Source organism: Pelodiscus sinensis, chromosome 2 (genome assembly GCF_049634645.1).
Source record: "Pelodiscus sinensis isolate JC-2024 chromosome 2, ASM4963464v1, whole genome shotgun sequence".
In the NCBI taxonomy this organism is placed as follows: domain Eukaryota; kingdom Metazoa; phylum Chordata; order Testudines; family Trionychidae; genus Pelodiscus; species Pelodiscus sinensis.
The window spans coordinates 148,977,446-149,004,153 of NC_134712.1; the positions used below are offsets into that span (position 1 = coordinate 148,977,446).

The 26,708-nt window shown below is 42.8% G+C and overlaps 1 protein-coding gene across 1 annotated transcript in view; it reads right to left on the reverse strand.

Moving 5' to 3' along the window:
- MOCOS (molybdenum cofactor sulfurase) overlaps positions 1-26,708 on the reverse strand; it is a 346,276-nt gene that overhangs the window by 202,823 nt on the left and 116,745 nt on the right. Inside the window, exon 4 of the mRNA XM_075921610.1 lies at positions 2,600-3,241. Coding sequence (XP_075777725.1) covers positions 2,600-3,241 — 642 coding nt within the window. The remainder of the gene's footprint in view (positions 1-2,599; positions 3,242-26,708) is intronic.

Here is a 26,708-nt window from a genome sequence, read left to right on the forward strand (position 1 = left end):
ACCCGCGCTTCAAGCCGTCCAGTGGAGCGTGGGTCCACTGCTCTATCTCGGCGTTTTTCTCTCTGCCACGCATCCCTCTCCGCCGGAGAACTGGCAAGGTTTAGAGGCCAGGGTGGTTGAGCGGTTGCAGAGGTGGACGGGATTGCTCTGGTGCCTCTCCCTGCGTGGGAGGGCACTAGTACTTAACCAATTGGTCCTGTCCATGCTCTGGCACCGTCTCAGCACCCTGGTCCCGCCCCTGGGTTTCCTGGCCCATATCCAGCAGCTGATGCTGCGGTTCTTCTGGCCAGGACTGCATTGGGTCTCTGCAGAGGTTCTCCATCTCCCCCTGGAGGAGGGAGGGTAGGGCCTGACGTGTTTGCGCAGGCGGGTTCACGTCCTCCGCCTCCGGGCCCTGCAGAGACTCCTCTTTGATGCAGGTAGTCCGGCGTGGAGCACGTTTGCGCACACATTCCTTTGCCGCTTCCGAGGGCTCCGATATGACCGGCAGCTCTTTTATTTGAGAGGTCTTCCGCGAGACCTCTCCGGGCTGCCGGCCTTCTACCAGGACCTCCTCCGCACCTGGAAGCTGCTTGCGGCGACCAGGTCCTTGGGAGCCACCTTGGGAGCAGACCTCCTCGCGGAGCCCGTTACACAACCCTCATCTACGTGTGCAGGCAGCGGAGTCTCCCTCGGTGCACCGGAGGTTTGTCCTGGCAGAAACCACCCGAGTTGGAGACCTCCTGGACTACCGCCGGGGAGACTGGGTGGATCCTTGGGCGCTCGCCCAGCGCATGGGGCTCTCCACCCTACGTACTCCCCGGCGCGTACTTCAGGAGGTCAAGGACGCTTTTCCGCCCACTGCTCGGGTTTACCTCGAAAAGGTCCTGCAAGAGGGTGCACCCTGCCCACCCCTCACCCCCAGCCCTCCCGAACTCTCCATCGGCCCCAAGCCCTGTGTACCTTCCCGACTGCCTCCCCCTCGTCATCTTAGCCGGCTGCACGCGATGCAGCCGGTCACCTTCCGAACTGCGCCAAAGTGTCACCTGTACACGCTCGTACTTCACACGCTCCACTTCCCCACCCTCGTGTCCCGCCCAGACACCAAGTGGCGGGACCTCCTACCACCAATGGAGGGTGGGGAGCCCCGGTGGGCCAGCCTCTATTCGACCTTGGTTCCATAGCCCACCGGGGACATCTGCTGGAGATGTACTTGGCGCGGTTCAACCCCACCCCCGACACGTGCCTCTTCTGTGGCGTGAGGGAGACGCTGGCGCACATCTACATCGAGTGCGCCAGGCTACAACCCCTCTTTCAGCTCCTCCAGAACCTCCTCTTGCGTTTCTGGCTGCACTTTTCCCCTCACTCGTTAATTTACGCACATCCCATCCGTGGCCCCAGAAAGTCGTGGGACCTCCTGGTCAACCTCCTCCTAGCTATGGCCAAATGGGCAATCTATAAAACCAGGGAGAAGAGGTTGGCCGGGGGAGGGGCCTGCGACTGTGGGGCCTATTTCCATTCCTGCATCCGCTCACGTATCCGGGCAGAGTTTCAATGGGCAGCGTCCACTGGCTCTCTCGAGACCTTCGGGGGGCAGTGGGCGCTGTCCGGGGTTCTCTGCTCGGTATCCCCATCCGGTTCCCTCATTTTAACCCTTTGACCCTCACACCTGTACCTGTTTTTTCATTATTTGTCCCCCGTAATTAGTTGGCTTTTCCAGTTTCTGTGGACCCTCCCCACAGGATGGGGGGTGGTCTTTTAGATGTGGGTGGGCTAATGCCCGCCCACCTCCTGGATGCCGAAAAAAACCAAAAAAACCAGAGGCAAATCTTAAATCTGCCCTCTGTACACTTGTGCCGGATGTGAGAAAAGTGGGAGGGAGCTACATTTCTTCAGTGCATTCAATAGGCAATTGCTAGCATTGCAGGGATGGAGGGGAGAAACCAAATATCACTAAGCACAGCTTTCCAGTTCCCAGAAGGCTATATGTCTGAGAAGAGGGGGGAGGGGACCAGAGCCCCACCTTTCCTTAAACAATAACCCTCACATCCCTCCCTGAGATGTGTTCCTCTTCCTGGCAGAGCTCCTGCTCATGGAATCACAACAGATCTTGGGATATTTGTCCAGCATAATATATTGTATTGTAAGCACATAGACTTTTTCTCTGATTAACCTATCAACAACCACCCAAACCATTTTTACCTCTTGTGCCTATGGGCCTTTACTTAATTGCAGTCCTGTTCATGTGTGACCTACAAGTGGTTTATTTGATCAGAATATGGAGATTTCAAAACACAGCATTATTTTAGAGAGGTCTTTGGTTCTAAATTAAATAAAACCATTGACTGGCTTTTGCATCACCATATGAATGTTTATATTTTTACTAGTCACTTCAAAGTAGGTTGAGCTAAGGAGAGGACATTTTTATGATGGTTTTTAATAAAATAAAGGAATTTTCTAATACAAAGGAACTGAGCTAAATATTAAGGTCTTTACAACGGCATACATAAATACAGATTTATTTCACAGCCTGGTAAATCAGCACTCTCAGAAGAAGGCATCTTTTTTCTACTGCAAACAATGCCCTCATAAATCATGATTTAGCAAAAGAGCACATTACCTTTCTGCTATGGATGGTCTTGGGAAGTAAAAGTCTTCTCCTGCCAGGTAGCCGGCTGCAGTTCCACCGCCAAAATAACTTTTCCTCAACAAGGGTGCAGTGTGGTTGTTTACCAGCAATGCTCCTAAACCAGTAGGGAATCCAAAGATTTTATAGAATGAAATGGGGACAAAGTCTGGTTGGTAAACTGTTAAGTCTAATGGAGAGGTACTGATGTATGAAGCTGCATCCAGTAGAACAAACCACTTTCCGGGTGTTTTGACGGGACAGAGCTTTCCAGATTTTATCTCCTGTATCCATGAAAGAGGATATTTAGTACCTGAAAAATTGCTCTGAGCTGGATAACAGAAAAGATGAGGTGTCATGCAGTTCTGTTCTTCAGCTGGAACTCTGTTCTCCTCAGACAATAAGATGTCCTTTGGTTTCACCGGAACTGATACCACATTCACCGCAGCAGTTATCCCCCGCATACCCACCACCGATGTGTGGCTGTCAGTTAGGTAACAAAACAGACTGCTGGGATGCTTCAAGTCTTCAGGTATCCAAGGGAATGTTTCTGCCACCAGTTTAAGTGCAGCTGTACTACCAGATGTGAAAATGACAGTATAATCTTCTGCGGTTGTATTGAAGTGTTGTAATATTCTGCAAAAGAAAAGAAAAGAAAACACACACACACCAAAGGAATTATTTTCTTGTATCTTTCTTGTATTTCCTATCTACTGCCTGTTGTATCAAACAGTACTGTTTGTTTTTTTCTTGCTATAAATTATTTTACCTTAGGACCTAAGTAAACTCTAAGTAGATAGGCTTGGCCAAAGTACTCATCCCAGGTGGCAGAACGGAGTTGCACTAGTATGACTGTGGTTATTGTCTTCACATTTTGCAAAACCGATGTTACCGTGAGCAGTGTGTGACCCAGTCCTACAAAGTATGTACCCAACCATGCTTACATTGAAGATAATGGCAAAATTTCCCCATAAACCTGATTCTGCTGCCATTAGGTTGAACTCAACATTATTTTTTCTTGAGTTCTGGTTTTGATCACAAACTTTTAATACAAATCAAAACTGAGTGAAATTAACACAGCACAGCTGCAAGCACAATGTCTATTACCATTTAAACCTCGCTTAATCCTCACTTTATCCCAGTTTTTGAGATTTTATGGGTGACCTAATCACAAAATAAATCTTCTTTAGGCCTTCCTTGCAGGGGTGAATTTCACCCAATATATATATGCACGGATGGAGCACTCTTGTTAGGGTCTTGTATTTTTATTAAAATGTGATAAGCATGCTCTAGTCTCCCATACTAGTGGTTAAAAAGTCAGAGAAGCACACTAACACCAATGTTTGTTACCGACAGATCATGGTAATTTTTCTTTAATTCAAGTATTGAACCAGCTTCTGTTGGATCTGAGAATTCTTCATTCAGATCCTACCAAGAACTGATTTATTCCATGTCCTGTGCTTTTTAATACGAGAAATATCATTGGAGAGAAGCAGACTGCTCTCAGAAATCAAGAGGTGTAAACTTAGGTACTCTGGTCACTGCAAGTGTAGAGATGGAAATAAGTTTGAGAAGGTTATTGTGCAAGGAGGAGTGGTGGGCCACTGTGGTAGGAGATGACCCACATGGAAAAGGATGGAAGGTGTACAGTAGATTCCTAGGAGGTCAGCTGCTGAGTTAATGTGTGAAGTTAGCGACAGATTGTGAAAGCTTCTTAAAATTCTGCCATGATGTCTCAAGTATTCAAGTTAGAAATAAACAAACTTACTCTTGCTTACTTTTTAATGATGATGTTTGAACTCTAGTAGATAGATGGAGAACCCCCTGTCCATTTCATAACTGTCAAGCTATTTTAGGTCAAGCTATTTTAGGTTTCATATTCTTTGCGGGCAGAATAAGTGTCTTTCTGGAAAAAGCTAATTCTAATCTCTCATCTACTGTACAACCTAATGAAAGTCAGTGGGATTGTATGGGGGAGTATGTTAACACAGAAAGTTGCTCTGTCTTTGTAAAATACTAATACGATAATAATACCACCACCAAAGATAAAAAGGAGGCAGCTGGAATAAGCAGATGTACACTGATAAGTGTGCTCTCGGGGCTGCCCCATGGGAGACCCTACAACAGTAGTAATCTTGTGACTCCAGTGATCCAGACTAAGAAAACTGAACATGTTTCAGAAGTGACACTTGGTCTCTTGGGAGAGAGATTAGCAGCTGCAACTCTTATGCAATTTTCTTGCAGCCAAGATGTTATTTTCTTAGGATGCACATTGAAAAACTTCCATTAACATCAATGGGACTAAGACATGGTGACTTAAGAGTATAGCTATGGCACATGAAGTAGAATAAATCACAACTCTTACAGACGGGAGCAGCTCGAGGCCGGCTGTGGCAGCTGGCGCCCCCGCCTGCACAGCCGACAATGGTGAGATGTCATCATCGGACACCCCGGGTGCCCCGTTGAAGGTGGCGCCCAAGGTGACCTCCGAGTTGGCCTATACTCACGGGCCGCCCCTGCTTACAGATCAAACGAGCATAGATGCTAGAGAGATTCAATCTGTAGTCTGAGAGAGTATTTATTTTTTAGGATAATTTCTGGAGAAACCAGATAGCCACACGTGAGTTCCACCATATTTGTCCTGGAAGGGAAAAGCATAGAGCAAGAGATGCAGATTACCCTGGTGGACAGGACACGGGACTGGCACACAGATCACTTCGGTTCTAATCACAGCTCTACTACTGACTTATTGTGTGACATAGGGGAAGGCACCTCTCTGTTTCCTGTCCCTTTCTGTGTCTATTGGGATCAATTTTAACTATGGATTTGAATAGTACCTAATACAAAGGAGCCCTGATCTTAGTTGGAGCCTCTAGGAGCTGCCATTATCTTAACAGGATGTTTCGATGGGAGGAGAGAGAAGTGCTCACAGAATGGGAGGATGGACAGGGAAGAGTGTGCAGATTTCTCCTCTTACATCTTCTGTGCTTCTGTCTTCTCTTCCTTTTTCCGGACATTTCCTCTGCTCCTTTCTCCTCTTTCTTCCTCTTTTCTACTGTAGCTTTGGCCTCATTTCCTCATTGTCCACATGACCATTCATTCTATCGCAGTCCCAGGTCTCCACTCTTTGTACTCTCCTACCTACAATATTCTCTCATAATTTGTAGCTCACATGCAATGCAGAAGAGGTGAGCAGAACCCTGGCTGGGACAGGAACCCTGTACATATGGCAGTAGTTTGCAGGTGAGCTGCCTGCCTTGATGTTCATCTGACTCAATTAACCTGATTCTCTTCTTATTCATTCACATTATTCATTCACAAAGAGGGGTACGCACGGGAGACCAGAATGTTCAGGTCTGAAGCTGAGCCTGGATCAGCTTACAAAATGCCATTACAACCCCTCATTGACCAAGGACCTGATTGGCTAAGTGGCATTGCCGGGACTGCTTTAAGTCCAGCATTAGCTGTTGGCTAGTGACTGCTCAGGGCTTATGCCTTCAGTTGTGATAATTTTTGTGCCCATTTTTGTTCCCAGCCTTGCTCTGACCATTAGGCATGACTGCTCATGCCCCAGGTTTCTTAGAGAAAGGGTGGAACAGGAATAAGTAAGTTTTTTTGGAGGGTGGATGAGTCAGTAGGATTGTAACCATGATGTAGTACCTGTTACAGTAAATAATAGATTCTTTTCTCCCCACTATTATGGTGAGGGTCTCTCTATTTTTTAAATAATTTTTGAGAGCACTTGCAAAAAGCTAGACTGTGCAGTTACAAGCCAACCTCTATAACTCAGTGATGTGTCTCAGTATTGCAGCAAAATATATAGCCACTCTCACAGGATATACTTTGAGCCCATGGTTTTATTTCAAAGTCCAGGTAACATGAACCACTCAGATTTAGCATCTTTTCATAAGAGCAAAGCAGCCATAAAGAAAATGTTATACTAAGGGCTCTTATCAGATCTGTCTCAGCTAAGCCCCATCTACCTTTCAAACTTTCTGTGCTCTTCTCCCCAGCTAGTCATTCTATGCTGCAGAGCTGAGCAGGAAGAGAGGCAGATCTAGGCAGAGACACAAATTCAGCCACAGAATAAATAGGTGCAATTCCCACTGGGAATTGTACTCTGCTACCCCAGCACTGTTTGCCCCAAGATTTAAAATTACAAAAGCTGAGATGCAGGAGTGGGGGATTAGAGTTCAATAAAGCCATGCTGTTGCCTAACAACACAGAGCAGAGCAGGTGAATATTCTTGTAAGAAGACACATGAATATTTTCTCTCTGAATATTTTCCATCCTTTAAAGGGAAGTTGAGCATGCACATATCTTTGCAAGTCTACTGAGGAGAGCATTTTTGGTTTCTGATTAAAAAATAAGAACATGTAATTCAACTATGTACACTTGAAAGAGTCATATGGGTGGAAAAACTGACCTTGAAGATAAATCAATATTTTAACTCTATTTACTTTTATAAACTAAATTTAAGAGAGGTGAATAAAATCTTGGAATAAAATCTAAGGAAGATTTTTGCTGTATCTGATCTTAAGTATTTCAATTTAGCAGCTGCAAGTAACTGTTTCAAACAAATGAATCAAAGATTTAGAGCAAAAATTCCCAAATGCCTACATGACTGAGAACCAGGATGGGCGGTATGCCAAGGTTAGCCCCTAGTCAGCCACCACCGTTATATTTACCAGTGCCCTCTATTGGCGGCCAATCACTGTTCCTGACCAATGGGAGTGGTAGGAAGTGGCGCTGCCGTGCCCATTCTCCAGGAATGGCAATACTGTGATCGTTGGTACGTGAGGAGGCGCGGATAAATACAGAGGTGGACACATGTGAGGGGCTAACCCTGGCAGACTAGATCCAGCATGCGGGCCAGTATTTGTCCATTCCTGGCTCAGAAGCCTGACAGTCCTGATTTCTAAGGGTGTTTCGCCATCTAAAATGCAAATAAGTGCCTAATGGGATTTTTGAAAGCATCTAAGCAGTTTAGGGGCCTAGGCCCAATTGACTTCAGTGGGAATTAGGCCCGTAATGGGAGTGACAAAAGTGTCTAAGTAAGGCTAGGTGCCTGTCTGTACCTTTAAGTGCCTGAATACCTAAGCAACTTTTGAGAAAAAAGAGTCTTATGTCCAGATTTTTAAAGTTATTTAGGTGCTGTTCCACTCACTGTTGTATAGTCCAATTGATTTATGATCCCAAGGCTCATTTTGAAAAGTAACTTAGGCATTCAGGTGCCTAATCTTTGACATTAATTTCAAATTTAATTCAAATTAATTTCAGGATCTGGGCCTAAGTTACTTTTTGAATTAAGAGTCAGGCTCCTAAATCAGTTTGACATTGCAATACTGAGTGGAACAACACATTAATAACTTTAAAAAAATCTAGGCCTTACTCAGATATTTTAGCCAAAGAACCTTAAAGTAACTTTATTCTTCCAAATCACTCCTGTTGGAGAATTTACAGTCTACAATGCTTGAACACAGTGCTGATGAAAGAAGTTGACGTAGGAACCCCTCAGAATAAGGTTTATAAAAGAAATACCATAAAACCCTGAGCCATGGCAGCACTGCTATAACTAAATCAGAATATTTAAGGATAGTCGTAGTCATACTTCTGAATGAACACAATGCGATTCACAAAACTATAGTCTCCTTTTTGACATAGAGTCATAGAGACATGGCTATTTATTACACATAGACTCCCTAATGTTCCATGTCTCAATATAAAACGGATCCCGTTCTAGTGAAATACAGTTTATGTTCATCACCTTTATTACACTCCAGAAGAATTTATTCATCGCTGCACGTAAGATGGTGTTGTCAGCAAGACTGAAGACTTGCAGTAGAAAGCTCCAATGGCTCACTGTTGCAAGTTGCAGCCATATTTTATACTGTTACAAATTTTCACTTTCCAAAAAACTTGCAGCAAGAAATGATTATCAGGTTTCCTTTACAATACTGATGCTAATGCCATGTGGGGGCTAATGAACGAAAGTCTTAAATTCAACTCTCTCCTCTTGCGCTAAAGCCAGGTGATACCAAACCTGGAACCTCTGGAGCTTAGTGCATGAGCCTCTATGGCTTGAGCTAAAAGCCAGCTGGCTCTCAGCTAAGGCTGCAGAGCAAACTCATTCTTCCTCTCTCTGTAAGTGATCTAAGGGTATGTCTACCCAGCAAAGTTATTTTGAAATAACAGCCATTATTTCAAAATAACTTTCCTAGCATCTATACAAGCCAACTGCTATTTCAAAATTAATTCAAAATTAATTCGAAATAGCGAAGGGCTTATTTCAAAATTGGTAAGCCTCATTCCATGAGAAATAGCATCAATTTCGAAACTGCTATTTCAAAATAAGCTCTGTGTAGATGCTTATTTCGAAATAGGGGGCCTCCAGCCCTTCCCAGGGTGCCCTGCTGGCCTCTCTGGCCACAAAGTAACTTCTGACCTGATGCCCTGCTGGAACCAGTTCCGGCTGGCCTTAAGTGTGATTCAGTGTCCAGTCAGTGTAGACGCGCTATTTCAAAATAGGAAAAAGCTATTTCAAAATGCATTCTGTGTGTAGATGCGTTATTTCAAAATAACTATTTCAAAATTAGATACAGGCAGTCCCCGACTTACGTAAGTCGGATCCGCACTTACGAACGGGGCTTTCTCGCCCCGGAGGTCGAGGTGGCGGATTGCTACCTGCGAGCTCCGGGGCGAGAAAGCCCCGTTCGTAAGCTGCTCCGGTGCCCCTGGTCTGCTGGAGACCGTCTCCAGCAGACCAGGGGCACCGGGCGGGTTCCCACGCTTCTGAGGCTTTGCCGGAGCAAAGCCTCAGAAGCGCGGGAACCCGCCGCGGCTGTGGCTTCAGTCCCGGTGCCTGTGGTCTGCTGGGGACGGTCCCCAGCAGACCACAGGCACCGGGACTGAAGCGGCAGCAGTGGCGGGTTCCCGCACTTCTGAGGCTTTGCCAGACTTTGCGCCTCCCCCCTCCCCAGCAGACCACAGGCACTGGGGACTGAAGCCGCAGCCGCGGCGGGGTCCCGCGCCTCTGAGACTTTGCCAGAGCAAAGCCTCAGAGGCGCGGCACCCCGCTACCGCTGTGGCTCTGCTCCCCGTGTCCCTGGTCTGCTGGGGGGGGGGGCGCGCAGCTAGTGTGCTCCCCCCCCAGCAGACCAGGCTTTTGTTTTGGACCCTGGGGCAGAGCAGCTGGGGCGCTGCCGATTGGTCCTGCAGCGCCGCTCTGGGCACTACTGGACCAACCCGGCAGCACCCCAGCTGCTCTGCCCCAGGTCCTGATTCAGCCGCTGCTGGTCAGTTTCAGCAATGGCTGAATCAGGATGCCACTTCTGAACTTCTGAAGTACTGCTGAACTTCTCATATGCAGCAAAGACCTTTTTAGTCCATCTTATTTCCTTCTTTAATTAGCTGGCCCATAGGAACAATACCCTCAATCTGGGTGAAATTCACCCCCGTGCAAAGCCATGTGCATCACTTAAAGTCAATAGCACGTTCCAGCATTTTCCCTTCTTTCCCTACAGGCAATAATAAAAGTGGCAGCACAAAATAAGCACTTACCATTATAACCCTCATGTGAGCATTGATTATCTGAATTAAATAGAAAGCTCTTCAGAAAATGTCTTGTACTTTGTGTTGTGGAGATGTAATTTCTTCATTCCCTGTTTTCCACCACATCATGTGAAACAGCAGATCTCTTTTCCTTATTACATACATCTCAATTCCTAACCAAAACCAAATTGAAATCTATAAATGTTTTATGCACTAAGCAGCTTCAATCAGGAACCAGATCTACCTAGTTTATCTTCCCAAAGCAAAAAGTTCTCTGGAGGAGAAAGTGTTTATGTTTTTCTTTTTCTTAAAATGGTTTCAAAACAAATCTAAGATGCATTATCTCCCCTACATGCACACAGAGTTAGGTGCAGCTTCACTGACTTCAGTAAAGTAACCCCGCTGTAAATAAGAGCACTATTTAGTCCTGTGCATTTCTCTTTCAACATCCTTTTTAGTCGCTTTTTACAGTGTCAGTCTTCTTGGTTCTGCTGCCAGCATGCAAGTTACAATCATGCCCCAAATACCGGATCCCTACAGTTATACTAGCTATACTCCCCAGTTACACCCAGTTATAGTAATTTTCTGTCCAATTTACACAACAGGCCTGATTTGGATCTCAGCTATTTTCACTATCACTAATGGTAATGAGAATAGAATCTTGCCCTCTGAATAAAACTTACATTACTGCTGCCTATTGCATCACTGAATTTGGCCCACTAAATCTATAAAATATCCTGCCAGTGGGGATGTACGTGATAAGCTCCAATTGTCACAGCAGGATAATGGAAACATTCCTCCTTTTCTGTTTGAAAGCAATACATTATTTAGCCACTTACAAGTCTGAACTGAACTGAACCATTATGTTCCATTATATTTATCATCCTGGGAACCAATCGATCCATAAGAGATATATTGTTTACCCATGGACATGGTTGGTTTTCACTAGTCTCAGAAGGGTAGCTGTGTTAGTCTATAACTTTAAAAATGAGTAGTCCTGCAGCACTTTAGAAACTAACAAATGTATATATCTTCACTCAAGATCATCTCATCTGAAAAAGTTATATAGTTAGTCTCCAAGTTGCCACAGAACTATCTGTGGTTTCTACTAGGTGATTCCTCCCTCAAATTCTATGAAGTTACCACGGGAGCAGACTGTATGAGGTTTGCAAACTCAGAGTAATATCTGGAGTCGAAAGGCTATCTGATGCTTTCCTGCAGGAAAACATGCACAACCTGGTAATATACACAGAAACATGCACTGCAGAGTAAAGACACTGTTCAGCCCAAGTTCAGACCCAAAAGGTGTTTGAATCTGGGTTTTTATCCCAGGCATAATCTGTACTATCCAATAGAATTTCAGTCATCATGTACAATCTTAATGTTGACGCAAGCTCAGATAAACACAGCAAGCAATATTTCCCAGACTTACTCCACACAATTGAAACAGCAGAGCTGTAAAGCAAAAACATCCCTATCATCTCGGACTGCAGTCCTCACTACTAATCATGGCAGGCATATGAAAAAAAAATCCCTCCATATGGTAATAGAGAGTTCTGTGATATTAACCCTACATTTTTTTTTCTGGTAGACAAAGCGATAAAGAGACATACTGTTTCAAAAATTATCTGAAAGCATTTTAGTAAAAAAAAGTTCCTACTAACATTTTCCTTCTAACTGGTGGGGATCAGGTATTTGGATAGCTTCCAGGCATTTGAGAAAACACTTGTGAAACCCCAAAGTTTTATCAACTGGAGTAAGTCTACAATTTCCTACCATAAGTCTTCTATTTGTTATTTGGAATTAATTATTAATCGTGAATGTTATTCAAGTCAACCTGTCAGGCAAGCAAAAAAAATACTGTAATTTAGTTGACCAATTACACAACACTATACATGATTAGTGAATAATTACTGTGAGCCGTTTATGAACAAACCATAATGAAATTTATTTGCATAGCCTTTTTGGCAAATTCTTACAAATAACAAATGAACTAGAATAAATCAGGGCCAGTTTGTGAATGATTTGTGAAGTAAAATCCAGACTCTATTTACAGCAAATATTATTTGCAATACATAATTCAACCACCTGTAATAACCACCAGGAAGAAGCAAGATCACAGACAGCTATCAGGAGAGCTTCTTACTAGTATGGGCATTTCTACTACATCACCAGGTATTACTGCCTCATCCAGCTTTAAATTGTGATGGATTTATAGGGTTAACAGATACTTTCACAAAAAATACCAAACATGGTGGGGAAAAAATTGGTTGAGGGAAAAAAAAAAAGGGACCAAACTTGTTGGGCAAAAACAAACAAACAAACAAACAAACGGGGGACCAAAGTTGTTGAGCAAAAAAAAAAAAAAGAGTCGCTGCTCCTTTAAATCCCCACACTTCCTGCTCCCCCCGCCCATTCCCACAGACACAGCAGGGGAATAATGTTCTAAGTGGCCTTCTATCCAAGAAAAACAGAAAAAAACCCAGGCATTTTACATGACAGAGGCCTCAAATACCGGACTCTCCGGGTTAATACCAGTCACCTGGCAACCCTATGACTTATTATGGCATTTTACCTTGCAGGACACCCTGGCAAACTGCTTTTACTGCATTTCTCCCTCCCACCCAACTCTCCCCATTTTGCCACAGACCATATGTTCTTTTTGATGCATCTCCACATAGCATTAGGGTTTGAATCTTTTATATCATAGGATACCGAAAACCACACAACTACCACAAGAACTGCTGGAGCGAGTAGAGTAACCTGCTTCAGACTTTGTGCCCAGCATAATATTTACAGGAGCATGTAGCACATTATTAATGTAAGGTCTTTGTTCCTAGAATAATCCCTATTTCTGATTAACAAATATAAAGCTCTAATCACAGCACATTTTCTTGGCTTTTATCACAGAGCTCCACACCTTAGCACAGATTCACCAAGGTTTCAGCATCTCTCAGCAAGCATCATCTGTGTGATGTCTATATATATGATGAATACTTGCTTATAACTAACCAGCAGTAAGTTTTATTTGCTTGCTGTTTCTGCTAAATCTAAATGGAAAAGCTGGCTGTTTTATTTCCTCCCACGGTGCAGAATAATGTGGTAGAATGAGATTTAAAGGCTATTTCAAAAAATGTTTAAATAAATAGTCTGCTTGGGTCTTCTGCTGACTCGAGTCTTTTTAGTCTGTCACAATCCTTCAACTATTAAATAATCTCTGGTGAGAAATTTAAAAAAAAATTGCACTTCCACAAGGAATGCAAGGAGTATATGTTTGTTTATAATTTACATTGCCATCAGATCTTTTAAATATGCTATTCTTTGCTTAATTTTTCTGTGAGGGGGCCGTTTCTATTTGAGATGTGCTATTTGTACTATATCTTCTCTCAGGCTGTCTGCGTCTTTCAAAAAGTGGCTTTGGTTCCAATTAAAGTCAACAGGAAAACCATACACCAGACATTGAAAGGAGGACAAAATTGATTGGGATTAAATTTTCTGAAACAATATGGCCAGTACCACAGACACGAAAATCCTAGTCAATTCCATTCCAGTACTGGCGCCAGAGAATGCATTTGCAGCAGCCAGTAATTGAATATGGTCGATCACAAAATAAATTTGCAAATGGAAAACTATAGTTTTGCACATTTGCATGGCATTTGTGCTTTCTGTAAGTGCCGGGAACATTCCAGTGCACAGATTCAGACTTCTGACATTTTCACATTCATGTTATTGAACAAGAGTGATGCTCACCCCATAAGGAGGACCCTCCTCACCACTTAGCTGCCCTAGTGGGATTGCTTGGGACTTAGGGTACGTCTACACTACATGGCTCCATCGATGGAGCCATGTAGATTTGTTTATTGGGCAAAGGGAAATGAAGCGGCGATTTAAATAATCGCCGCTTCATTTAAATTTACATGGCTGCCGCGCTGAGCCGACAAACAGCTGATCAGCTGTTTGTCAGCTCAGCGCGCTAGTCTGGACGCTCCCCTGCCAACATCAAAGCCCTTTGTCGGCAGCCCCGGTAAACCTCATCCCACGAGGAATAATGGGGCTGCCGACAAAGGGCTTTGATGTCGGCAGGGGAGCGTCCAGACTAGCGCGCTGATCAGCTGTTTGTCGGCTCAGCGCGGCAGCCATGTAAATTTAAATGAAGCGGCGATTATTTAAATCGCCGCTTCATTTCCCTTTGCCTACAACCCTCATCTATATGGCTCCGTCGATGGAGCCATGTAGTCTAGACACAGCCTTAGAGTGGAGTTGAAGGCACAGTCAAAAGAGCTGTAAACTGGGGGTGGGGACTATTGGAATCCTGCATGCCAGTGGGGTTCGCTATACTGGCACTCACACAAGTCTGTACAAGAGGTGTCATGGGGAGAAATTAAGACAGTGACCCCAACACTCCACATTAGTGCAGAGAGTGTATTTGGTCACTATCCCAGTCCACAGGCTAGAAGTGCGCTGGAGCTGGATTTCATTTCCCCAATTAGCCTTCCCCAGAACTTTGCACACAAAGCCCAAGTACTCTGGTTTTATATCGGTGCTATGAATTTCACCTCACTAGAATACTCAGAGCAGCCATGTGCACAAAGAGCAGGCAATGTTCCCTTTAACTTTTCCCACCCCTGAGCAGAATTAATTTTGTGATGTGCACCAATATGGAGGTGATGGGCGGCACTGAAGTGATGGGCGATGCATCACCCTCATATTGGTGCACATAAAATTCATGTAGTGAGGGGCCAAGGGGTTGGTAGTGTGGGAAGGGGCTGCACCTCTTTTCCTGGGGCAGCTGGGCTACCGATGGGCATTTTGGCCCCTGGTGCAGGTTTTTTTTTGTTTTTGTTTTTTTGCAACAACATTCCCCCCAGAGCACCGGCACCGTTTTTCTTACAAAAAAAGCACTGCTAACAACTGTGTGTGAGAGAGAATTGGAGGATTTCTGTAATCCCTTGCCAACTTTTGCATGGTCTCTCTGAGACTATTCTCTTTCAGACAAAGAGAAATCATTGTCTAAGATTAGGTAATACTGTTTAACGTCTCCTATCAGTTCCTTCTGATGTAAATTAAAAACCCATATTAATTAAAAAGTTTACTATATAAGCTTAATTAGGTTTTCCTTTTTGCACCTTAGAGGCACAATTTACTGACAGTGAATAAAAATGTCATGAAATCAAAAGGTAAGCAGGAAGTGCAAAGAGCACAATTTTCTTCAGTTCTTCCATACGAAGAGTATTGTAAAAATTGCTAATTATGAAATCAGTATAAAAGACTGGCAGTTATGTTCAGATTTCCCTTCTCTCTCTCCAGTATTTAGCAGATTAGGAAACGGGGATGCACAAATATTTTGAAACAAAACTTTTAAGAACACAAATGCTAGTCTAAAGCTTCAGTTAGTGTACATCAGTGTAACTCCACTGAAACTAATCAAATGAGCCAATTTACACCAGCTGAGCGCTTTGGATGGGTATCAATAAACTTTCATACATGTTAGTTCCCTTATTTTTCACATCACCTTGCAAAACAAAAAACAAAAGATATTTAGTGAGGTAATTTCTCAAAAAAACCTACAGCCCAAACCAACTCTGTCTGTAATTCAAAAAGTCACAATCCCTTAAACACATATACCTCCCCTAGCCACACACACACACTTAGCATATCAGTGAAATATAATTTTGAATAAAAAGCTAGGCCTCCTTTGACTTTTTTGTCTTCTGAATCCTGATTTAAGTGCATGGCATTCTGAAATAAGCTCCAATTTTTAATACATTCGAAGTATGCTGAGACAGACAACACCCAAGGAGCTAAAATTCATACCATCCTGGTATGCAAAACAAAATCTATCCATCCATCTGAGAGTCCATTTGTCCTAAATGGTAAGAGCTAGGACCACTGAATTTGATGTGCAATTTCCTCGTATCCTAATTTAAAGCAAGGTAAGGGTTTGGCTGTGCCAGGAAAATGGGTGTGTTTGGAATGGAACTATATTCCATAACACAAAAAGGGAAGGGGGGCTAAGTGGGACAGTTACATTACAGAGTGACCCCTGGGGCAGTGAGTGCAGTGTATGGCTATACTGCAGAATGACCACAGGGGCAGCAGCAACAGGAAGAGAGTGGCCAGCAGGGGCCAGGACTCTGCATGTTGCCACTGTTTCAGTGCCAGGCGAAAGCCACTCTTTTTACCCATGCTTTCATTGGTGTTTTAGATGTGTGTGTGTGTACCTCTCCTCTTGAGGTGTTTTAGCAGGCTTTAAGTCCCTCCTTGGGTAAAAATATTTTAAATAAATAAATTATAGAAAACAGGAGAAAATAAATTTCTCACTTCCACTCCACCCCTGAACTTTTTATAGTAGGAAAGTTATTGGTTTGTTTACTACGCAACTATTAGTGGTAGTGTTGTACCTGCAACAATATAAAAGCTGAGTAGCAGTTTCTGCATCAAACTAATTTTTTCAACTTTTTCCGACAATCTATGGTCAGACTGGCCTAAAAACTTCTGCCAAGAGAGGCACTGGGTAGAGTTTGCAGTGCAGCTTTGGAGGGGTCATGTAGTAGATATCTTACATTTGTTCTTGTGGAGCTGCAATAATATTCAGTTGTGGCTTGATCCTGCAGAATGCCAAACACTCTGATCCTGACTCAGCAAAGCACTTAAGCATATGCTTCACTACAAGCATTTTAGTAGTCCCATTAGACTATTCGTATGCATACAGTTAAGCACATGTTGCTGCAGTCTGTTAGATTGGGTCCAAGTGCTCGTAACCCTTCCTCTGACAAATAATAAATGTTAGGCTCTGCTGAATAGGTTAACTTCCCCATTAGAACAAAAGGGAGACTGTGGCTCTTGTCGCAGTATCTGACTTTCCTTAACCTTTGTCCTGTTTGGAGGGGGCCGTGCGTGAGGGTGTTCACGCGTGGCAAACCACCGTGTCAGACTCAGTGGTCAAAGGTTTAGTAACATAAACAAACAGGAGTTGTATGTAGCATTGCACAGACAAAATCTGAATTATATTATTTGTTTTATTTTAGCTCTTAAGAGCCCCTATCATGGATCAGGAACCCATAGTGCCAGGCGCTATACAAATTTCTAGCTCAGCCTCTAGCTAGTTAAATCAGGAAAAACATTTTTCTCTCTTGAATGTACACACTTTGGGGCAAATTTTGGCTTTGCTAGGAGGGATGTAAAATCCTGTTTAATATGTTAATTGGTTAAACTACATTTTTAACTGGTTAACCAACCCGCTGCATTGGGGCTGCTCCAGCCAGACCAAGCATAGGTTAACCGGTTACCGGTAAGTATCCCCCAGTAAGGGTGAGCACAGCTCCATCACTGCGCCTGCTCATGTAACCCACACACCTTCTGGTGAGTGTGTGCTCAGAGAGAGAGAGAGAGAGAGAGAGAGAGAGAGAGAGAGAAAGAATGAGATTCCTCTACAGCAGTGTATCTCAAAAGCTGCTAAAGGGCCAGTCTGGTTTGTTTATCTAAAGGCTCCATAGCCATAGAGCCTTCTGGCTCCAATTGGCTGTGGTTCCCCATTTCCAGCCAAGGGAGCCACCCGCTTCTGCAGCTCCCATTGGCTGGAAATGGTGAACGGGAGCCAAGGGGAGCTGCAAGGGTCTCTGGCTATAGTGCCTTTAGACAAACCAGAGTGGCCCATTAGCACCTCTCTCAAATTGGGCCCACAGCCCACCTTGAGAAACACTGCTGTACAGTCTTAGCTGAGAGGCAACTGACTTTTAACTTAAGCAATAGAGACGCATGCACTAAGCTGCAGACGTCCCAGGTTCGGGTCTGCCTGTCCATGTTACATTCACTCTAGGTCTGAATTTGGCTGCTTATCTCCTGCTTGCTATTTTTCCCCATTCCCACTGTCAACAGTTTGTATTGTTACACTAGCATGTACTGAGGCAGTGCATCTATTCTAGTCACTGAGACAAAGGGATGCGAGTCATATTAGTGCAGCAATTAGCCTTGCCAACTTTTTAATCACACCTAACTGAACACCTCTGCACCACCCCTTCTTGTTCCAGCCTCCTTTCCTCCATTGCTCGCTCTTCCTGACCTTCACTCACTCTTGCCAGGCTGGGGCAGGGAGTTGGAGTGTGGGGAGGTTCCACTCACTTCCTTTGTGCCCAAAGGCAGTGCCTCTGCAGCTCACATCAGTGGTGGTCCTCAGCCATTTGTAGCAAGGGCAGTGCACAGGGTATTTCCTGGCCTTTCCTTCACCTACGGACCGTAGGGATCTTGTGCCCATTTCTGGGAGCTACTTGGACCACGGCATATAGGGAGGCTGACCTAGCTCCAGGCATCCACTGTGTCACCAACTGGACTTTTAACAGCCTGGTCAGTAGTGCCAACCCAAAGCTGCCAAGGTCTTTTTTCTTTCAGGTGTTCTGGTAAAAAACCAGATGCCTGGAAATCCAAACAGCAACTCATAAAACGGAAATCTCTATTGATTACAAATTACAGTTACTTCTCAGAAAAAATAGCCTTCGGAATTTATTGGCATCCTAACTGAGTGACAGCTGCAGGAATCAGAGATCCGAAAGTCTATTAAAGCTATGACTAAGGACTAGCCATACTAATGCATATGCTATTGGATTGCACAATGATAAAGCCCTTTGGAGAAAATGTAATTAAATGAATAAATCTTATACCAAACATGACTATAATGTGTAGCTTATTTATTTTAGGTAATCTAATCATACCATAAATTCACTACTTTGAAAAGGAAAGGGTTAGTCAGAGCTTTATTAATGGCTAAAGAATTAAACTCCCCAAAACTGAACACTCCAACCATCTATGTACATCTGAGTTATACCAGTTGCAGTAGATTAGCTGTTCTAGAAATAGACTATATAGAACAGTGTTTCTCAACCAGTGGTATGAGTACCCTTAGCGGTACTTGAGAGAAGTCTGGAGGGTACGTCAACACAACTGATATTTAGAGAAAACTGAATTTTTGTTTTGTTTTGTTTTACAGCGCTTTATTATTTTTGTACTTTTTTACACCCAAACATTTCATCGCCCACCCAGCTACAATTAAATTGTTTAAACAACTGTGTTGCAATGGTAGAAAAAAACTGTGTGTCTGAAAGCTGTAGGTACTGGAGGTACTTTGAAAAAGGGGTACTTTATAAAAAAAAAAAGGTTGAGAAACACTGATATAGAACATAATATCTGATCAGCTTTTTAAAACCATTGATAGATTTAGTGGTCTACACATCAGGTGTGGGACAATTCAATATCCTGGAAATCCAGGTTCAGATTCTGGATCTCAGACTTCACATCCGTGAGGCCGGGAAATAGAATCCCACACACACTGTATAAAGCTCTTTCATATAGTATACATATGGATATGATCATCTCTGCTCATCGAGCAGACTGAAGTTGACCATCATGGCTTTGCACTATTTCTAACAACCTGCCTACACCTCCAATTCTTTGAATATGAATTTCTTAGTGAACAGTTAACATCTGTAGGAAGAGATAAAAATGGAAAATATGTTTTGCAAACATTTATTTGACGTTTTAAATAATTTCATGATTTTTTTTCATGCCCTTTGTGTGTTGCTTTCTGGAAACATATCAGCAAATCAGCAGTGAGTTTCAGAACTAATATTACAGAATTTTCAAGAGAAACAATGTTGATCTTGTAATCTTGCTCTAGAAACCTCATTTCAACAGTCATATTCCACCAGAGAGCAGAAATGTAACATGTGACTTGTGTCCTATTGAACAACTATAACTTGTGAAGAATCTATGGAGAAAGAGGGACATACGAAAATGGGTATAATGACTAATAAATGCTTTTGTGAGCAATGTCCAGAGTGAAAGAAACATATTTCATCAAATACACTATTCATTCTAAATTATATGCCCTGCTCTAGGAATTTGACTGGAACTGGACTCGATGAGGCAAGGTACTCAACCGTTCTTTTCGCACTGACCACTTATTGAAGGAGAGCATGTTCAGCATAATTTCAAACCCTGAGTTCAATACTAGAGGGATTATATGATACCTGCTGTGCTGCGGTAATTATTTTAGCCATTACAATTTTAGTTATCAGTATTTGTCTAATGTAACCTTTAAGTAGGGGATGGCTACTCAATGTTTATACTATGGTCATCAGTTCAGATTATCTGGCTTTGATTCAACTGTGTGAGTAGCTAGAATGAAGGGAGAGTTATCAAGTGAAACTATCAAGGGACGAGATCTATGGCTACTCTGGGAGGAAGTCAGAAACATTTAGGGGAGAGACTCATTTTTAACTACAGCAAGCAGAGAACTTTTTTACAAATCTACTTTCACTGTGGCTTACGTGATAGCTACGTGCATTACAAAAATGTGATTGCTAGGAGAAGGGTTTATATTTCTTCCTGTTTATTCACATTACATAGTTATCAAGCATTTCTTCCTTGTTCGAGGATCTTAAAGATATTTTTCATAGGGAAGGGTGGAAAAAAAATAAAGACCTTCCCGTTCCTTAAGACCTTACATAAACTCACACCTTCATTACATAGTAAGCTATAAAAATCAAGGGCAAAAGAACGGGCAATTCCACAAAGCCCCACTGAAAGGGCTTTATGCAGGTGATATAAAAAGGGAGAGTGGGATGGGGCAAGACAACACAAGACATAAGGTAGCTCTCTCTGGCCCCAGTGAAGTCAATGATCATTTTGCAGTTGACTTCAGAAGAGCAAGGATTTCATCCACGGGGAATAGATCCTACTCAGTCATCCAGTGGTTACTACTACAACTCTTAGATAGGATTTGTTGCAAGTAAATCTGTGGAGCTACAGAGTTATTGGCCATGTTCTACCCAGCTACAATTGCGAGACAACTGCTATGGTGCTCAGTTGCAGAGCCCCACTGTGTAGTTTCTTCACTTAGCATCCATTGTACAGAATGTTAGGCCCTCTGTCACCACAGAAAGGCTGCTAGGATTTGGGTTTATACTTTTACAGCTGTATTTTAGTTGTATTTGTAGGGAGAGATGACAATGACTCATATTTTGGTTGCCAAACACTTGCTATTATAAAAAATTATTGTGTTTTTGGGTGAAAATCTCTCACACTTCCGTTGTTTGAAATTTAAATAATAATCTCTACAACCAAAATAGCCATCTTTTAACATCAGTATTTTGGGTATATAAACTGCATGCAGAATGGGTGCACTTGACATTCACTCTGGTTCTAGAGCTACTACTGACCTATTTAAAAATCTAGGGATTCTCTCTGAAACTTTCATCCACTGAAACCTGCATTCATGTTGCACACTTTGGCTGGATATCCCCTTCATATTTCTCATAACAATCCAGCCATCAGAACCACACTGCTTCTTTGGTTTCACTTCAGAAGCACTCAGGAGACAATTCTTTTACCCTCAAAAAGTAACTTAACTTTTGTTTATGCCTGCAGCTAATGTATAGCTCAATATCCAAGACTCATGACTGCTAACTATTGACATTTACACCATATAAATCATTTCAAGTGGCTGTCTGACTCTGAAAGCTAAGTGCCGAAAAAAGGTTGATTATGAAGTAGACTTGCTGCTGTATGTTTCCTGAACAGTTTTCATACAACAGATGCTGGGTAGGTTCTTCGATCTTTTCATACAGGTGATGATTGATTCTTTTATTGAAATAAGAATGCGACTGTTCCCTCGCCCTGCTCCATTTGGTAGCCATTATAGGCAGCTCTGAAGTATGTGACTATCACATCAAGGACTTTTTTCACTGGAAGCAGCAGATGCAGCCAGGGCACTTCATTGCAGTTAATAGGGAAGTAAGTGGATTTTGGATGCATTTATGTTGTGAAATCACAATAGATGTATTGGGTGTGTAGGCCCTTCTTCAGGAAAAAAATTGAGAATGTGTTCAACTTTTTGTGACTGAGTAGCTCCATGGTTCTCAATGGAGTACTCATGCTCAGAGTTATAGATGTGTTGAGGTACTTTCCTGAATGGGTGACCTTAGGTCTAGCCTGCATTGCTGCTTAAATTGATGTAAGTTATGTCACTCAGGTGTAAGAACCCCTCCTTCCCTGAGCAATCTAGCTTATATCAACCCAATATGATGTCTACCCTGCATTATGTTGGTGGAAAATGCTCTCTCACCAACTTACCTTCCACCTCTTGGGAAAGCGGAGTACTGAAGTCAATGGGAGAGCACTCTGCCATGGGTTTATCCGACCGCTAAATCCACACTCCTGCATTGATTGCAGCAGGGCTGATTTAGCGGGCAGTATAGACAAGCCCTGAGTTTGCAGCCTCCTCAGGGCTGAATGCCTTCTGCCCCTTGTGTAGCACCTGGCACTCTATTAGTGCTTAAAAATACCAAACCACGCTCAGAATTATATTTCAGATTTCATTGAAATATAATCTATAGAGGAGTACTGCAGTTCTCAAAAAAAAAAAAAAAACCCCACACACAAGCCAATTGAAAGTGCCCCCCAACAGAATGTCTGAAGTAGTTGTTAGTCTTTTTGCCTGCACATTTTTTTACACTGCAAATTAGTCTGAAATAATTCAGTAGGAATCTTCGTATTGCTTAGATATGATTGGCCACAAGTCAAATTTCTATTCCCTGAGGTAGCCACTGCAGCTTTGACTTCCTTAAAGAGGACAGCAGGTTAGAGACAACAGCAGATGAACAGGATTGTAATGTTTTTGGTGCCAGAGATTGTTTGTTTGCATGGATATCCTGTTGGCAGCAACTCTAAGAAATTATTGAAGTGACAGAGATTCTGGAAGACATATGCTCAGTTTCCAAAAAGCACTGTGCTTCAACTAACAACATGGTATCACCTCCAAGATATAATTGCCCATACACTGAGTTAACTAGCATTTGGAAGGTTATCTTTAATAGTGTAACCTGATGACATCCCATATTACCTCAAAGACAGGCACATTTTAAACATCGTAAACAGTTATTTTTTCTGACCTAGTTACCAGTTTTTCCCTGGAGCATAATTTCTAGGAAAAATAGGCTACTATAAAATTAAATAGGATAGGTGCAAAGTTAAAAATAGATTTTCTCTCATTGCAGAGAAAAACATATTTGACACGAGTCTACATGTTGTTATAGGTGTGCAACAGTTTTCAGAAAGGGACGTATAGTTTGTTGTTTAATGTGCTCACTCTAAATGCGCCACATCAAATATCATTTGAAAGCTTATTTATGTACATGAAGATGAGGCATGATAAAGAGCTGTTGAGTGGTACACACAGACTCCTAACTTCTGCAAGACTTCCTGCTATATCTGCATTAACAGGATGTGACTTTCTGTCATCCATATCTGATATTAAATCAGTGTTTAATGATGTCAAAGGAGGGGGATCTTACTGCTTCAGAGATCTTGCCAAACTGTGTGGGGGGGGAGGAGGGGGCAGTGACAACCTACCACAATTTCTGCAGCAAGGATGACCAGAACTGTAAGATCCGTGCAAAGTACCTCCTTCATCTCACCAGACTTAGCACTTACCCCTCTGGAGATGGTGGGCTGGAGGCACTACTGTGGGCAGGGTTCCCCTTTCCCATTAAGCATATTTTCAGAGTAGGCCTCAAAATCAACCTAAGGGGTAATCGTCCACCAAATACAAAGGCAAACAGTCTTAAATAAACACAAAAGCCCAGGAGGGTACCTTCCACTACTTCCTTGCTGGGCAGGTTGTCACCCAGTTGGTTGTCCCGAGGTGTCAGTCCTTCCCCAACAGGTACACAGGTTTGGCTGTTCCATTATGGGAAGAGGTACAGCCTCTTACCCTGGGGCAGCTTATTTTCCTGCTGCCACTAGCCTGCCAGGGGCTCATCTCGCTCTCTCTCTCTCACTTCCCACTTTCTCTCACCAGAGGAAGAGTTTTTAGAAGCCTGAGGCAGCCCTTAACTGGCTTCAGGTGTCCTTAATTGACCTGAGTTAACCACTTCTCACCTAGTAGGGAAAAGGACTTAACATTCTAGGGCTCACATATTAGTCTCCCAGAAACCTCAGGCAGCCATCCAGCCTGATTGTCATAAACCAGAGCGAGAAATAAAAGGAAACTTACAAGGACCTGAATTTCTTGTGCCTCAATCTAACCATCAACAAGGTAAAGTTACTGGCTAAACACCCACCATAAGAGGACAGTATTGAACAGCATGTGAAAAGAGCATCTTGGCAAAGATTTGGATATCTTCATTCACAGGGAAACCAGATATTGGCCCACCATTGCTATATGGATGGGAAAATGTGGATGATGAACTACTTCCTGTATCTTTCAAGGGCCCAATGGCACCTGAGCTTCTACAAGTCCTTATCTGTGCCTATATCAGTTGAGGTCAGTGCGTAATCAACTGAATTTGTGGTCAGACAATCTTTACTTCACAGAACTGCGTATATGCAAAGGCGATGAAGACTGTGGTAACCCGCACACTCTAGACAGAGATTATAATGATGTTGACCATAAATGTCATGAGTGCTAATACATTTAAATGATATATGTACACATGTATTATTAAATTTTGTTTTCCCCATTAGATTGTTGTTGCAATAGGTTGAAGACACAGAGAAATCCTATTTTGAGTCTTGAAATAATATACCAAGTCACTAAACCACAAGAAGTGAATGCAAATATTGAAAAATGATCATAACATGTTGATTGTGTCACTATTTATATCCATTTTTATGGGAACACACCCATTGGACAGCTCCATACCAGACCTTATCTTAAGCATTTTAAGCATTCAAATCCATAGATTCTAAGGCTTTTATCATCATATACTCTGGCCTCCTGTAAAACACACCACAGAACTTCCACAAAATATCCCCATTGCTATGCTCATGGCACCATTCGACAACTCCTTGACACATCTTATCTTAAAGACACGGTAAGCTTTCAAATGATGTATGATGTGCATGTGTGTAGACAGGGTACATTTATTTAATCTTCCAAATCAGTGGTGTTTATTAGTATTAATTGTTTGTTTTATTCAAGTGTCTAGGAGTCCTAGTCATGAATCAGGATCTCATTGTGCACAAAGATCTATGTCCCAAAGTGCTTATGGATATAGTTGATCTCACACTGATTGCCTAGGACCCATGAGTTTTGTATCAAGAACTTGTGAATAACTTCATAGCAATACACAATGACTGGGAAGAATTCTGGGGAAAATCTTGTAGGTTTCCCTTCTTGCTGATTGTTCTGATTTTTTCTGTATGTTATTTTATTTAATACGTATAATTTAATGTGTAAATTGCCTTTGTATAATGTAAATATCTCTTGTCCACATAAGAAAAAATACACTGAAAAAGCAAGCACTGGAGTCTTTAGGATATTTGTGAAGCTACACAATGGGTATCAAATCGGATACTGCACATTAGAACCTTCTTCCATTTCCCACAGAGCAAAGCTAATTGACCAGCGTACATGAGAAATAGCAACTATGAAAAAACAAAAGCTTCGATGAGGTCTTCAGTAAGAATACTTACTTAGAACCTAATGTGTACTCATGAGATCATTTTCTTTTCTTGTTGTTCCCATGAGTTTTAAACTTGCTGTTATTTTTAAATATTGCTCAGCCACGTTACAAAGCAAAAAAAAAAAAAAACACCTAGAATAGATCTGCCACAAAACTGCATTGCTTTATGATCAACAGAGGAGCTATTAGCACAGACTGAATGAGAAACCAGGCAGAGGTTTGCCTTTCAACCATGATGTGGAGTTGGTAAAAATGGCTGTTATTTTCTGCATTACTACTACTGCTCAGAAATCAATGAACACTTCATCCTGATAGAGCAGGTGAACAACAAGAGAATTTTATAATAACTTACAAAGCCAATGCAGTATTTGGTCAGATATCAGCTTAGAGTTCAATGGTAAAATTAAGCCACAGCTTTGCAGTGTATTTTGGCAAATTTATTCACTAAAAGACTTTCACGAGCTTTAAGTCTGACCCTTTTCATGTTCACAGGAGGCTAGATATTGCAGTTCTCAGCTCCTTGTCAGGCAAAACTCTCTTTGAACTTGCTCAATATGGCTTTTAAGATCTGGGCCACAGAGCTTCTAAGTTTTAAAGCACGTAAGATACATCCCACAAATCCTCACTTAAGCAAGTAGTCCTATGGAAGTTAATGGGATTACCTGGACTGCAATACAACATTAAAAAGTAACTTTCTTCATTTTCTTTTTTGACCGAAAATTATTAGCATTGATTGTTTCTTCATTTCATGAGACTCATTTCCTTCTGTTACAAATTGGCACCCCCTAATCCAGATTTCCGTAGTCCAGCAACAACCCTGGTCCAGCAGTCCAGCAACAACCCTGGTCCAGCATTGTGTGACCAGGAGCATTGCCGGACTAGGACAGACAGAGTGCAGGAGTCCCGGGCTGCAGCAGGGCTGCTGGGGAGAGTCCCTGGTGACAGCAGGGCTACCAAGAGGAGCTCAGAGCCACCGGGGAGAGCCTTGGGTGGAGCGTGGCGCTACAGGCACAGGACTGCTGGAGACAGCCCCTGAAAGCAGGAGGACCATCGGGCAGAGTGCAGAGCCCTCCCAGGCAACAGCAGAGCTGTGG